Genomic DNA, 15,452 nt, shown 5'->3' with positions numbered 1-15,452 from the left:
GTATGGGGGAAGCACGGGAGAAGTCTTGGATGCGGTTATGGGAAGAAGAGATGAGAGGGGAGTAGAGAAGGAGGTCTTGGGAGGATCGTAGGTCGCGTGTAGGTAGGTACCGGGAGACCATGTCACAGATGTATGGAGGAGACAGGTTGTGGATGGCTTTGTAATGAGTTGGTAATGAGTTGGTAATGAGTTGATTAGGAGCCAATAACTGGTCTGTAGAAGTCAAAACTCTTAATGGTTGGTAGGGGATTAAATACTTAGTTCTCACTGCAAAATGCAAGCAAATTAATATAATTTATGCAATGTGGTTTTCTGGATTTTATTTTTTATATTCTTTCTCTCAATGTTAAAATCATAGAGTATTCATGTCTTTGTCAGTGGGCAAACTTACAAAATCAGCAAGGGATCAAATACTTATTTCCGCCACTGTAATTACTCTATTGGCAATAGATAACTGCTCGCAATCAAGCTGGCTCTGGAGGAGTGGTGGTACTTGCTGGAAGCAGCGTTGCACCCTGTGATAATTTACACTGACCACAAGAATCTGGCTTATCTGCAGTCGGCTCAGCAGCTTAACCCACGTCAAGACAGGTGGTCATTGTTGTTCCCCACTTCAACTTCACACTCCACTTTCGGCCAGCTGACAAAAACGTTATGGCAGAAATGCTCTCCCGGTCTTTTCTGGCCTCTGACCAGGATGAGGAGCTTAAACATATCATCGAGCCCTCCAAAATAATCACAGTTGCTCCGCTAAACCTATCTCATCTACCCTCCGGTAAGACTTACGTGGCTGAACCTGACAGGAAGCGGGTTCTTCTCTGGGGACATTCTTGTAAGGTGGCGGGTCCTGCTGAACAGAAGAAGACAACTCTCCTTATCTCTCGACACTATTGTTGGCCGACCCTGTGCAAAGATTTTGCGAATTTCGTCTCCTCTTGTCCCTCGCGTGCCCGAAATAAGACTCCCAAACCAGCTTCTGACCGGTCGGTCGCTTCCCTTGCCTGTGCCGCCTGCTCCCTGGCAGCATATCTCCATGGATTTCATCATGGAACTGCCAGTGTCGGCTGATATACCGTCAGAATGTAAGTCCGCTCTCCCCTCTGTACCAGTCTGTCACTGTAAACCTGTTTACTGTAAACAATATCTATAACCCTGTATGTCACCCCTTTCTCATGTACAGCAGAATGGAATTAATGGTGCTATATAAATAATAATAAATAATAAAATAGATAATCTGGGTGGCGGTGGATCGTTTCTCCAAGATGGCTCATTTCATCTCGCTATCTGGTCTTCCATCTGCGCCAGTACTAGCAAAATAATTCATTCTTCAGATTTTTTTGTCTCCATGGTCTATCGCTTCACATAGTCTCCGATAGAGGTGTCCAGTTTACCTCTCGATTCTGGAGGGCCACCTGTAAGCTACTGGATTTTGCTTCTATTTCTCATCTTCTTACCATCCTCAGTCCAGTGGCTAAGTGGAACGAGTCAATCAGAACCTGATTAATTTTCTCTGTATTTTGTCAGTGCTCACCACAGAGACTGGGCTGAGCTGCTGTCTTGGGCCAAATTCTCTTACAATAACCAAGTGAGCGAGTATTCAGCCAAATCAAAGTTTTTTGTGGTCTACGGTCAACACCCCAAAGTGCCGTTCCCTGTCACCTCCGATACTCCTGCTACCGATTCCCTTGTCAGGAACTTTTCTGAGATCTAGGAGGACACCAAAGCGTCCTTGGTGAAATCCTCCAAATGGATGAAAAGACACGCGGATAAGAGTCATCTGGACTCAACTCTGTTTCATCCTAGAGATAAGGTCTGGCTATCATCTAAGTGTATCCGCCTCAAGGTGCCATTCTATAAATTGGGTCCTCGCTTCATTGGTGTTGAAACAGATTAATCCAGTAGCTTTCAAACTCCATCTCCTGGCCTCCTTGCGAATCCCCAACTCCTTCCATGTGTCTCTTCTCAAACCTGTTGTCCTCAGTTCTTTCTTCAAGGATCCTGGTGCCACTCTGACTCCTGTCAGCGCTGAGGACGTTTTCGAGGTAGAGAACATTTTGGCCACCAGAAGGTAAGAGGAAAAACCTTTCTTGTGGATTGGAAGGGGTTTGATCCTGAGGAGAGGTCATAGGAGCCCAGGGAGAACATCCATGCCCCTCTCCTCCTGGAAATTTCTGACAGGCTTAAAAAAGAGGGGGCGTAAGGGGGGTTATTGTAGCACCCACATTTCTGCCACCAGAGACACCAGCGTACTCACCCCCAAGGCTCCAGTCCTGCTGCTGCCGGTGGTGCGTGCACTCCTAGCAGGTATCCTGGCACTGTGCTTAGGGCACACTTTCTCTTTCTTAAAGGGGCTGCGCGTGTTCCTCTAATTTGTCCCCAGCCAATAGCAGGAGGTCCCTTACTATTTGAAGCGCCTCCTCCAACATGGAGCCTGTACAATGTTGTGAGTTTGTTCCTAAAACGCTTGTCAATTCTCAGGTCCCAGTCCTTGTACCTTAGCCTGCTGCACCCGCTAGTGCTTAATTCAACAGCAGCCGAGCCAACTTTACCCACCAGTGCTTTCTTCAACAGCAGCCAAGCCAGCTGCACCCTCCTGTGCTTTCCTCTACTGCAGCCGAGCCAGCTGCACCCACCAGTGCTTTCTTCAATGGCAGCTGAGCCAGCTGCATGCACCAGTGCTCACCTCAATGGCAGCCGAGCCAGCTGCACCCACCAATGCTCATCTCTCCGTCAGACTGTCCTGTCTACATCTGCCGTTCCTGTCATCTTCTCTGCCTGCCTGTATCTGTAAGACACTCCCCCGGGCCATCCCAGCTACCTGTTTCTTGGGGTCAGCTGCCATCTACCCAAGGTCAGTCCCGCAGTAGCACCCTGGATGATCTCCCTTGTCTCTCCACGGACCTCGTTGGCGTTAGCTCATGCAAGTACATGATCAGATTGGGTGAGGCTCCTAGTCACGCCCCTCAAGGTCTTCCTTGGGCTTTGTCACAGTGTTTCCACCACCCAGCCGGTTACAGCGAGTTCTCCTTCAATGGAAGTCTTTAAACAGAGGCTGGACAGACATCTTTTCTGTCTGAGATGGTTTAGTAAATCCTGCATTGAGCAGGGGGTTGGACAAGATTACCCTGGAGGTCCCTTCCAACTTTTCCTTTCTGATTCTATGATTCCATAATGAATGGATTACAATCAAAGACCAAAGTAAAAAAAGCTTGACAATGTCATCTTTATATATTTTAAAATAAATAATTATTATCCAGAAAATATAATACAAGGGAAATTTGAATCCAAACTAAAGGTGTTATTCATCATTTACATTTTTAAGGTTACTTTTCTTAATTGGTCTTGAGCTATTTTTTTACCTTTTTTGCTCTTGATTATTCAAAATAGAGGAGGTGGAGAAAAAAAATGTAACGCATTTGAGTCCTAAAATATATAATAAATAAATATATAATAAATTGGGTACAGTAGTACAATGCAGGATGTGCTGTGTTTTTTTTCCCAAGAATTTGGGAAAGCTATGAAATGTCCTATAATTGTCTTTTCTGCTACCGATCTAAGGATCTCGGCTATTAATAGAGATGAATCTGTGCTGCACTTTATGTAAATGCTCAGTAGTGACCATAGGTTTTGTGGAAAGTAGTGATCAGTGCTGTGGAGTTGTAGTCATTGAGCCAGAGTGGGGAGTCAGAGAAATTGTGGCGTCGGAGATTTGGCTTACCGATTCCACAGCCCTGATGGTGCATGTGTTTCATGAATTTTGTGCAAAATAAAAAAATGCTCTTCAATTAAACCCTTAGTTTGTCTTAAACTCTTTTTTTCTGGGACTTACATTTTACAAAATGTAAGGAAAAATGTCATGTTCATGCAATCACTCTGGGTATGGTTTGGGGAACTGGAGTACATTAGAAGCTGAAGAAAAAAAGTCATAAGTGCAATAATGAATTGGGCTGTTTGTGTGAGGGATGATTGGCTGTAATTATTCCTAAAATCATATTTATAGGCGGGTTTTTGACACGCACCGTCACATTGCACTTTATGAGTAAGCATCTACTCGGGATCGTGTCATAATTCCTTTCATAATACTTTTTTTTTGTCATGTCATCAGATTGGCATGACATTCTTGTGGCGCATGCATGTGAACATTTACATGGGATTACCTTTAGAGTTAAGAAATATGTGCGTGCAGAATACATGAATGCCTTCTGTCTCACATACGACATTACAATAGTTGATTGTATGACCCATGTCTTGATTTGTATAGGAATATGCCTTCACATATAGGTAGCTGTCCCTCTACTTATTGTTACTAACTGCTTGTTGTGGTGTCACAACGTTTGTATCTTCACCGACTTGATCTGTCTGCTAAGATTATTATTCATGTATCTAATTAAATCTTTTTAATAAGTTTAATAAAAATTACAGCTTTTCATTCTATGTAGGATTTAAGATTATTTATTTCAGGGGGTATATACTCCATTTTCTTGTATTGTTTCAATTGTTTCGGGAGTTCCTCACATGTTGAACTATGGTCCTTTTTTTGTCATTGGTTCTAGCATTGTTTGCATATTTACAGTCCAATACAATATACTGTATTTATGAGCTAGAAATATATAATATATGTATATATATATATATATATATATACAGTGGGGCAAAAAAGTATTTAGTCAGTCAGCAATAGTGCAAGTTCCACCACTTAAAACGATGAGAGGCGTCTGTAATTTACATCATAGGTAGACCTCAACTATGGAGGACAAACTGAGGGAAAAAAATCCAGAAAGTCACATTGTCTGTTTTTTTAACATTTTATTTGCATATTATGGTGGAAAATAAGTATTTGGTCAGAAACAAAATTTCATCTCAATACTTTGTAATATATCCTTTGTTGGCAATGACAGAGGTCAAACGTTTTCTGTAAGTCTTCACAAGGTTGCCACACACTGTTGTTGGTATGTTGGCCCATTCCTCCATGCAGATCTCCTCTAGAGCAGTGATGTTTTTGGCTTTTCGCTTGGCAACACGGACTTTCAACTCCCTCCAAAGGTTTTCTATAGGATTGAGATCTGGAGACTGGCTAGGCCACTCCAAGACCTTGAAATGCTTCTTACGAAGCCACTCCTTCGTTGCCCTGGCGGTGTGCTTTGGATCATTGTCATGTTGAAAGACCCAGACACGTTTCATCTTCAATGCCCTTGCTGATGGAAGGAGGTTTGCACTCAAAATCTCACGATACATGGCCCCATTCATTCTTTCATGTACCCGGATCAGTCGTCCTGGCCCCTTTGCAGAGAAACAGCCCCAAAGCATGATGTTTCCACCACCATGCTTTACAGTAGGTTTTGTGTTTGATGGATGCAACTCAGTATTCTTTTTCCTCCAAACACGACAAGTTGTGTTTCTACCAAACAGTTCCAGTTTGGTTTCATCAGACCATAGGACATTCTCCCAAAACTCCTCTGGATCATCCAAATGCTCTCTAGCAAACTTCAGACGGGCCCGGACATGTACTGGCTTGAGCAGTGGGACACGTCTGGCACTGCAGGATCTGAGTCCATGGTGGCGTAGTGTGTTACTTATGGTAGGCCTTGTTACATTGGTCCCAGCTCCCTGCAGTTCATTCACTAGGTCCCCCCGCGTGGTTCTGGGATTTTTGCTCACCATTCTTGTGATCATTCTGACCCCACGGGGTGGGATTTCGCGTGGAGCCCCAGATCGAGGGAGATTATCAGTGGTCTTGTATGTCTTCCATTTTCTAATTATTGCTCCCACTGTTGATTTCTTCACTCCAAGCTGGTTGGATATTGCAGATTCAATCTTCCCAGCCTGGTGCAGGGCTACAATTTTGTTTCTGGTGTCCTTTGACAGCTCTTTGGTCTTCACCATAGTGGAGTTTGGAGTCAGACTGTTTGAGGGTGTGCACAGGTGTCTTTTTATACTGATAACAAGTTTAAACAGGTGCCATTACTACAGGTAATGAGTGGAGGAAAGAGGAGACTCTTAAAGAAGAAGTTACAGGTCTGTGAGAGCCAGAAATCTTGATTGTTTGTTTCTGACCAAATACTTATTTTCCACCATAATATGCAAAAAAAATGATAAAAAAACAGACAATGTGATTTTCTGGATTTTTTTTCTCAGTTTGTCTCCCATAGTTGAGGTCTACCTATGATGTAAATTACAGACGCCTCTCATCTTTTTAAGTGGTGGAACTTGCACTATTGCTGACTGACTAAATACTTTTTTGCCCCACTGTATATATATATATATATATATATATATATATATATATATACACACTAGATGGTGGCCCGATTCTAACGCGTCGGGTATTCTAGAATATGCATGTACTCGTAGTATATTGCCCAGCCACGTACTATATTGTCCAGCCACGTAGTATATTGCCCAGCCACGTACTATATTGTCCAGCCACGTAGTATATTGCCCAGTCACGTAGTATATTGACCAGCCACGTAGTATATTGCCCAGCCACGTACTATTGCCCAGTCACGTAGTATATTGGCCAGCCACGTAGTATATTGCCCAGCCATGTAGTATATTGCCCAGCCATGTACTATATTGCCCAGCCACGTAGTATATTGCCCAGCCATGTACTATATTGCCCAGTCACGTAGTATATTGTTCAGCCACATACTATATTGTCCAGCCACATAGTATATTGTCCAGTCACGTAGTATATTGCCCAGCCACGTAGTATATTGCCCAGCCATGTACTATGTTGTCCAGCCACATAGTATATTGCCCAGCCACGTAGTATATTGCCCAGCCACGTAGTATATTGCCCAGCCACGTAGTATATTGCCCAGCCACGTAGTATATTGCCCAGCCACGTAGTATATTGCCCAGCCACGTAGTATATTGCCCAGCCACGTAGTATATTGCCCAGCCACGTAGTATTTTGCCCAGCCACGTAGAATATTGCCCAGCCACGTACTAGATTGCCCAGCCACGTAGTATTTTGCCCAGCCACGTAGAATATTGCCCAGCCACGTAGTGTATTAGCCAGCCACGTAGAATATTGCCCAGCTACGTAGTATATTGCCCAGTCACGTAGTATATTGCCCAGTCACGTATTATATTGCACAGCCATGTAATATACAGCACAGAGCCACGTACTATATTGCCCAGCCACATAGTATATTGCCCAGCCACGTAGTATATTGCCCAGCCACGTAGAATATTGCCCAGCCACGTAGTGTATTAGCCAGCCACGTAGAATATTGCCCAGCTACGTAGTATATTGCCCAGTCACGTAGTATATTGCCCAGTCACGTATTATATTGCACAGCCATGTAATATACAGCACAGAGCCACGTAGTATATTGCCCAGTCACGTACTATATTGCCCAGTCACGTAGTATGTTGCCCAGCGACGTAGTATATTGCCCAGCCACGTAGTATATTGCCCAGTCACGTAATATGCAGCACAGAGCCACGTAGTATATTGCCCAGCCACGTAGTGTATTGCCCAGTCACGTAGTATACAGCACAGACACGTAGTATATTGCCCAGCCAGGTAGTATATTGCCCAGTCACGTATGTAACAGGTCAAAAAATAAAAAATAAACATACTCACCATCCGAAGAGCCCGTTGTAGTTCCGGCGCTTGTGTGTGGTGTCCGGTCCCAGGATTGGTATGAGCGCAGGACCTTCCATGACGTCGCGGTCAAATGACCATGACATCGCGGTCACATGACCGTGACGTCATGGAAGGTCCTTCGCCCATAGCATCTTTGGAAGCGGAACCTGCCACTTGCAGTGCCGAGGAGAGGACGCGACGCCGGAAGGTGAGAATAAGGTTTTTTTTTTTTATTATTATTATTTTTAACATTAGATCGTTTTACTATTGATGCTGCATACGCAGCATCAATAGTAAAAAGTTGGGGACACACAGGGTTAATAGCGGCGGTAACGGAGTGCGTTACCCGTGGCATAACGCCGTCCGTTACCGCCGGCATTAACCCTGTGTTAGCGGTGACCGGAGGGGAGTATGCGGGTGACAGGCACTGACTGCGGGGAGTAAGGAGCGGCCATTTTCTTCCGGACTGTGCCTGTCGCTGATTGGTCGCGGCAGCCATGACAGCGAATGAATAACCGTGACAGACAGAAGGACAGACAGACAGACGGAAGTGACCCTTAGACAATTATATAGTAGAGATATATATATATATAACTTTAATGGGGTTGTCCTCTTTCAGATGGTGTTCAGCACTGTTCTCCCCCTGGGTCAATAGGCGAGTCTCTGTTGTTGCACCCGCTCAGTGACATTGGTTATCTGTCTTCTGCACCAACACAGCAGTGCCTTGCTCTTATTACACATTACCAGTAACATCAACCTATTTTTCCAAGATATCAAATCTTGTGTACTCCACAGAAGCAAAATGGTGAGGTTCTAGGGTCACAACAAGTGTGTCAGATTAAGACTGTCCCGTATCGGGTGCCTCTCAACATTTGGTGACGTTAGTACCTCCAAGGTTAACACTGTGAAAAAAGTTCCTCTACTCTAAAAGGAGGAGATTGGTCATGGACCGGTATTTAAAATATAAAGAAGCATCTGTAATTCTTAAGTTACATGCCAGAATGCCAAATGGTACGGACATCAGAACAGATCTCATGTATATTTATGGAATTAATTAATTTAACCCCTTAGTGACAGAGCCAATTTGGTACTTAAAGCGAACCTGTCAGCAGTTTTAGCCGATATAAGATTCGACCACTGCCCCCTGGGTGAGTATAATGAAACTTATTTTTCTTATCTTTCAGGTCGGACTGGGGGCTTATCTACAGCATTATAGAATACTGTAGATAAGTCCTGAAAGGCGGTGGCCGTATCTTATATCGGCCAAAACTGCTGACAGGCTCCCTTTAATGACCAAGCCAATTTTTTACAATTCTGACCACTATCACTTTATGAGGTTATAGCTCTGGGATGCTTCAACGTATCCCACTGATTCTGAGTTTATTTTTTGTGACATGTTGTGGTAAAATTTCTTCAAAATGGAAATTTGGCAAATTTAGCAATTTTCAATCTTTAATTTTTGTACCCTTAAATCAGAGAGTGGTGTCACATAAAATAGTTGCTAAATAACATTTCCCACATGTCTACTGTTACGCCGTAAGCGGCGATAAAGGGGCAGGACGGCGTACTGGGACCCGCACCTGTCCCTACCACTTTAATGGGGCCCTGGCTTTCCCTTATCTCAGGGGTACCTATGATGGTTAGGAGGCCCGAGCCGCCAGCGTATCCCTGTCTCCTGTGCAGGCCCTATCAGTGGCCCCCTCTCCCCCCAAAGGAGATGGACTGCACCAGTGTAATAATACAACAAATAACAGGGTATACAGACAAGGTAACTAAAAGACTCAAACTCACCAAATGCTCACACAACCACAGAGGAACACAGAGATGGGAAGATAAGGAATAAACTTAGGAAGGAAAACAGGTTTAAAAAGCAACCAAAACAGCCGACACCAATCTCTGTAAATAAACCTCCAACACCAACACTACGCTCCATCAACCTCCAAGCCAGGCAGTAGAACTGATCACTGACACTAGCTGTAGTCAGGACTGGGTCTATATAGAGGATCAGATTAAGAAATCCACCAGCTGAGAGAGACCCAGCTCTCAGCAATAAGGTTAACTCCTGCACTGTTGGCACAAAGCAGCCAGGTAAGAATACAGGTGAAGAGCTTCTGTTCACTGTGTGTGAACGAGGCCCAGAGCACTGCGGTTCTCTGGAACCTCTCTGTCACGGTAGTCCCGAGACATCTACTTTACATCAGCACAATTTTGGAAACATTATTTTTTTTTATTATAAGGGTTAAAAGTTGACCAGCGACTTCTCGTTTTTCAAACAAAATGTACAAAACCATTTTTTTAGGGACCACCTCACATTTGAAGTGAGTTTGGAGGGTCAATATAACAGAAAATACCCAAAAGTGACACCATTCTAAAAACTGCACCCCTCAAGGTATGCAAAACCACATTCAAGAAGTTTATTAACCCTTCTTATTAACGAGAACTAAAGCAATATGGATGGAAAAAAATGAACATTTTACTTATTTCACAAAAAATTAATTTGGAACCAATTTTTTAATTTTCATAAGGGTATCAGGAGAAAATCGACCATAAAATTTGTTGTGCAATTTCTCCTGAGTACGCCAATATCCCGTATGTGGGGGAAAGCCACTGTTTGGGCGCATGACAGGGCTCAGAAGGGAGGGAGCACCGTTTGACTTTTTGAATGCAAATTTGGCTGGAATCAATGGTGGTGCCATGTCGCGTTTGGAGACCCCCTGATGTACCTAAACAGTGGAACACCCCCAATTCTAACTCCAACCCCAACACACCCCTGACCCTAATCCCAACCCCAACACACCCCTATCCCTAATCCCAACCCTAACCATAGCCCTATCCACAAACCTAATCACAACCACAACCCTAGCTTTAGCCCAACCCTAACCCTAGCTTTAGCTCAACCCTAATCCTTTCTTTAGCCCAACTCTATTTTTAGCCTAATTCTAACCCTAATGGAAAAATGGAAATAAAAAAAAATATTTAGTTTATTATTTTTCCTTAAGGTGGTGATATAGGGGGTTTTATTTCCTTTTTTTATTTTGATCACTGTGATAGACCCTATCACAGTGATCAAATTTAACCAATAGGAAACATTTCAAATTGCTGACGGCCAGCAGATCTCGGCAGGCGCAATGTGGGGTTGCAGGGACATTGGATGTACCGGGAAATCGGGGGACCTCATTCCTCTCTTTTCTGATGTGCGATGACATCAGAGGAGAGAGAAATTAAATGGGAAATCAGATTTTTTTTTTTTTTGCAGTCGGCGTTATTCCGTTAATAACAGCGATCGCAACACTGGGGCTGGTAAAAACACAACCTGAATCATGTTCTCTGGGGTCTCAGGTAACCCCCATAGCAGAGACCCCGGAGAAATTCCGACTCTGAGGGGCGCTATACACTTATTTCTCAGCGCCGTTAAAAAGCGGCGCTGAGACATAAGTACCCTTAATTGCCGCCGTTAAAAGGCGTATCGGCGGTCATTAAGTGGTTAAGAGAAATATAATCAAATACAGTAATTGCATTTTTTTCGATAATACAGGTCCTTCTCAAAAAATTAGCATATAGTGTTAAATTTCATTATTTACCATAATGTAATGATTACAATTAAACTTTCATATATTATAGATTCATTATCCACCAACTGAAATTTGTCAGGTCTTTTATTGTTTTAATACTGATACTAAGACGCATGAACTATAAGAAGCACAACCATTTTATTAAAAAAAAGTTATTTTCTATTTTTCGCCTCAAAATTTTGGGTGCGTCTTATAATCCGGAGTGGCTTATAAAGCGAAAAATACATTATTTTCACCTAGTCCCATTTTTCTCATTTTATATGCCAACCTTTTGTGTGGCACCTTACCAAACATCTTTTGAAATGCCAAATAGACAACATCTCGCTTTATTCTAGCCTGCTATATACAGTGGGGCAAAAAAGTATTTAGTCAGTCAGCAATAGTGCAAGTTCCACCACTTAAAAAGATGAGAGGCGTCTGTAATTTACATCATAGGTAGACCTCAACTATGGGAGACAAACTGAGAAAAAAAAATCCAGAAAATCACATTGTCTGTTTTTTTTAACATTTTATTTGCATATTATGGTGGAAAATAAGTATTTGGTCAGAAACAAAATTTCATCTCAATACTTTGTAATATATCCTTTGTTGGCAATGACAGAGGTCAAACGTTTTCTGTAAGTCTTCACAAGGTTGCCACACACTGTTGTTGGTATGTTGGACCATTCCTCCATGCAGATCTCCTCTAGAGCAGTGATGTTTTTGGCTTTTCGCTTGGCAACACGGACTTTCAACTCCCTCCAAAGGTTTTCTATAGGGTTGAGATCTGGAGACTGGCTAGGCCACTCCAGGACCTTGAAATGCTTCTTACGAAGCCACTCCTTCGTTGCCCTGGCGGTGTGCTTTGTATCATTGTCATGTTGAAAGACCCAGCCACGTTTCATCTTCAATGCCCTTGCTGATGGAAGGAGGTTTGCACTCAAAATCTCACGATACATGGCCCCATTCATTCTTTCATGTACCCGGATCAGTCGTCCTGGCCCCTTTGCAGAGAAACAGCCCCAAAGCATGATGTTTCTACCACCATGCTTTACAGTAGGTATGGTGTTTGATGGATGTAACTCAGTATTCTTTTTCCTCCAAACATGACAAGTTGTGTTTCTACCAAACAGTTCCAGTTTGGTTTCATCAGACCATAGGACATTCTCCCAAAACTCCTCTGGATCATCCAAATGCTCTCTAGCAAACTTCAGACGGGCCCGGACATGTACTGGCTTAAGCAGTGGGACACGTCTGGCACTGCAGGATCTGAGTCCATGGTGGCGTAGTGTGTTACTTATGGTAGGCCTTGTTACATTGGTCCCAGCTCTCTGCAGTTCATTCACTAGGTCCCCCCGGGTGGTTCTGGGATTTTTGCTCACCGTTCTTGTGATCATTCTGACCCCACGGGGTGGGATTTTGCGTGGAGCCCCAGATCGAGGGAGATTATCAGTGGTCTTGTATGTCTTCCATTTTCTAATTATTGCTCCCACTGTTGATTTCTTCACTCCAAGCTGGTTGGCTATTGCAGATTCAGTTTTCCCAGGCTGGTGCAGGGCTACAATTTTGTTTCTGGTGTCCTTTGACAGCTCTTTGGTCTTCACCATAGTGGAGTTTGGAGTCAGACTGTTTGAGGGTGTGCACAGGTGTCTTTTTATACTGATAACAAGTTTAAACAGGTGCCATTACTACAGGTAATGAGTGGAGGAAAGAGGAGACTCTTAAAGAAGAAGTTACAGGTCTGTGAGAGCCAGAAATCTTAATTGTTTGTTTCTGACCAAATACTTATTTTCCACCATAATATGCAAATAAAATGTTAAAAAAACAGACAATGTGATTTTCTGGATTTTTTTTTCTCAGTTTGTCTCCCATAGTTGAGGTCTACCTATGATGTAAATTACAGACGCCTCTCATCTTTTTAAGTGGTGGAACTTGCACTATTGTTGAATGACTAAATACTTTTTTGCCCCACTGTATCTATGTTGATTAAAAGCATCTTGAACTTAACTTCATGAGTTCTCTAGACTTTAAATAAAGCAGCACTGTGCACGCTCATCACCTCTTCACTAAAAACAATCTGCCCCAATACCTTCTGTAGTATAGTGACCTATGTTGTAGGTAGGGGGCGCTGTATGAGCTTCCCAGAGTGCGTATGGAGGCCATAGGAACGCATGGTAATTGAAGAGATAGCTGTTGTGATGAGACAAAGTCCGGCAGAATTGTAGATGGCCGGTATGTTTGTCGCAGAGGAGGATACTCTGCGCTGTCAGTCTGAAGTTGTGTTGTGGTCTGGAACCAGTAGTCCCACATGTAAATGTGTAGTTCTAATGGGAGATTGGCAGGGCTAGTCATGAGAGATGGGAGGGTCAGACTAGCCACACACACTCCCATCTAGGGGATTGATTAGTACCATATAATGTGACTGAGGTCTGGTCACATGGGCTCTGGTTGTGGATCTGAATGGTTTGTGCTGGAAGGTCCTGGAGAGAGCCCCATGTGTTGGGAGTGTCAGCTCCCTGAAGAGCACATGGTGGGGGCTCTGGACCTCGCACAGACCAGACTGTGAAACGGATGGAGATCCGTGTTGTACTGACCGGTGTCAGAGTGAGAACCCCTGAAGGATGCCTCTGAGGAAGAGAGGTATCCGAGAACCTGTGCAGCAATGGCAGGTAACGAATGGAGATTTGTGTTGTACTGATCGGGGTCAGAGTGAAAGAGGAGAGAGAGAGATTGTGTCTGGGGCACCCCTGAGGCCAAGAGGTGTCCAGGAACCCGTGAAGGTTGCCAATGGGTAACGGTCTGAAAACCGTGTGTTATGCTGATCGGGATCAGTGAGGTACTGTGATAAAGCTGAATATGTGCAGACGGTGTTCATGCTGTTATCAAGTTCCTGAAGATGTTATTCATGTGGATGTGAAATAAAGCTAAGAGACTGTATTTTGATTGAAAACCGTGCCTGTATGCGTTATTCCCGTGCCAAGCGAGTGTCCCCCAAGACCCAAGGGAAACGCTACACTTCCTAGACTGTATAGACACTGACCATGTGGATGCTGCCACCTTATCTCCTTTACTATTACTAGTAATTGTATTATTACACGGGATTCTTTATTATGTTATATCAGCTCATTTTCTCCAACTCAGGTCCCTACAATATTGGATTATCTCTGTGGAAATCTATATAAGAGAATTTTCCTGATTGACTCATAGGATGGATAGGGATAGGGACAAGATGGCAGAGAGGATATTACACCTTATGCGGTTATTTCTGCTCTGCTCACTTCCTTGTTGGAAGGTCCAGGTGATATGATATTTTTCTTTTTCCCATTCAGGTCCATAAAATATTGGATCATCTTAGTGGAGATCTTCTATATAAGAGAATCTTCCCGATTGACCCTTCAGAAATGAATAGGAACAGAGACAAGATGTCAGAGAGGATATTACACCTGACCCTAGAGATCCTCTTCCGGCTTACTGGAGAGGTGAGAGATTCAGATGACGTCACATTACATCATTCTTATCTATGGGAATAATGGATGGACAGAACTGGAGAGGTGAGGATTGTAGAAATGTCTATAATGAGATTTATTAATGTGTCTCTCCATAAACAGGATTACACAGTAGTGAAGAAGACCTCTACTGAGCGCTGGCAGGACTCTGTGTCTGAGGGATGGGGAAGACCCCTGAGCCCAATCACAGGGCCTCCGCCTCATCGCCTGATATATGAGGACATCAATGATCAGGAGATCCTAGAACTCGCCTGCAAAATGATTGAGCTGCTGACTGGAGAGGTGACACTGCTGGGAATGCTGGGATATTATACAATAATGTTATGAAAGGATCAGGGGATGACGGTATCATTGTATGTGGCAGGTTCCTATGAGATGTCAAGATGTCTCCGTGTATTTTTCCATGGAGGAGTGGGAGTATTTAGAAGGACACAAAAATCAGTACAAGGACATCATGATGGAGGTTCCCCAGCCACTCACATCACCAGGTAATAGACAGGACTATATACACACGGACTATAATTATCTAAATGTAAAAAATGAATTCAGTCCCTGTATGTGTTTCCTCCAGATCTATCCAGTAAGAGGACAACACCAAAGAGATGTCCCTGTCCTCTTCTTCCACAGGACTGTGAGCAAGAAGATCTCAATGTTCCTCAGGATCATCAGGTAGATAGAAAGTACCATGAGATCTCAGCTATAATGTATAGTCAGTCTTATTTTATTGAAGTTACTAGAAACTGAGCTGCAGTACCTAAGAGTGGGCATGGCACAGTTAACAGAGAATACACTGCGTGCTTC

The 15,452-nt window shown here is 43.5% G+C and overlaps 1 protein-coding gene across 2 annotated transcripts in view; it reads left to right on the top strand.

The window, feature by feature from the left end:
- Positions 1 to 15,452, top strand: part of LOC138663723 (oocyte zinc finger protein XlCOF7.1-like) — a 50,209-nt gene that overhangs the window by 14,264 nt on the left and 20,493 nt on the right. Inside the window, exons 1-5 of one of the 2 annotated variants that reach the window (XM_069750041.1) lie at positions 2,728 to 2,851; positions 14,475 to 14,624; positions 14,754 to 14,933; positions 15,016 to 15,139; positions 15,223 to 15,320. In XM_069750041.1, coding sequence (XP_069606142.1) covers positions 14,547 to 14,624; positions 14,754 to 14,933; positions 15,016 to 15,139; positions 15,223 to 15,320 — 480 coding nt within the window. In that variant the 5' untranslated portion in view covers positions 2,728 to 2,851; positions 14,475 to 14,546. Of the gene's footprint in view, positions 1 to 2,727; positions 2,852 to 14,474; positions 14,625 to 14,753; positions 14,934 to 15,015; positions 15,140 to 15,222; positions 15,321 to 15,452 lie in introns of those variants that run through there. The other variant, XM_069750040.1, reaches the window with a different exon arrangement.

The sequence above is a fragment of the Ranitomeya imitator genome, chromosome 2 (genome assembly GCF_032444005.1).
Source record: "Ranitomeya imitator isolate aRanImi1 chromosome 2, aRanImi1.pri, whole genome shotgun sequence".
In the NCBI taxonomy this organism is placed as follows: domain Eukaryota; kingdom Metazoa; phylum Chordata; class Amphibia; order Anura; family Dendrobatidae; genus Ranitomeya; species Ranitomeya imitator.
Note: the sequence above shows the minus strand (reverse complement) of the source record. Positions and strands in the feature narration are given on the sequence as shown.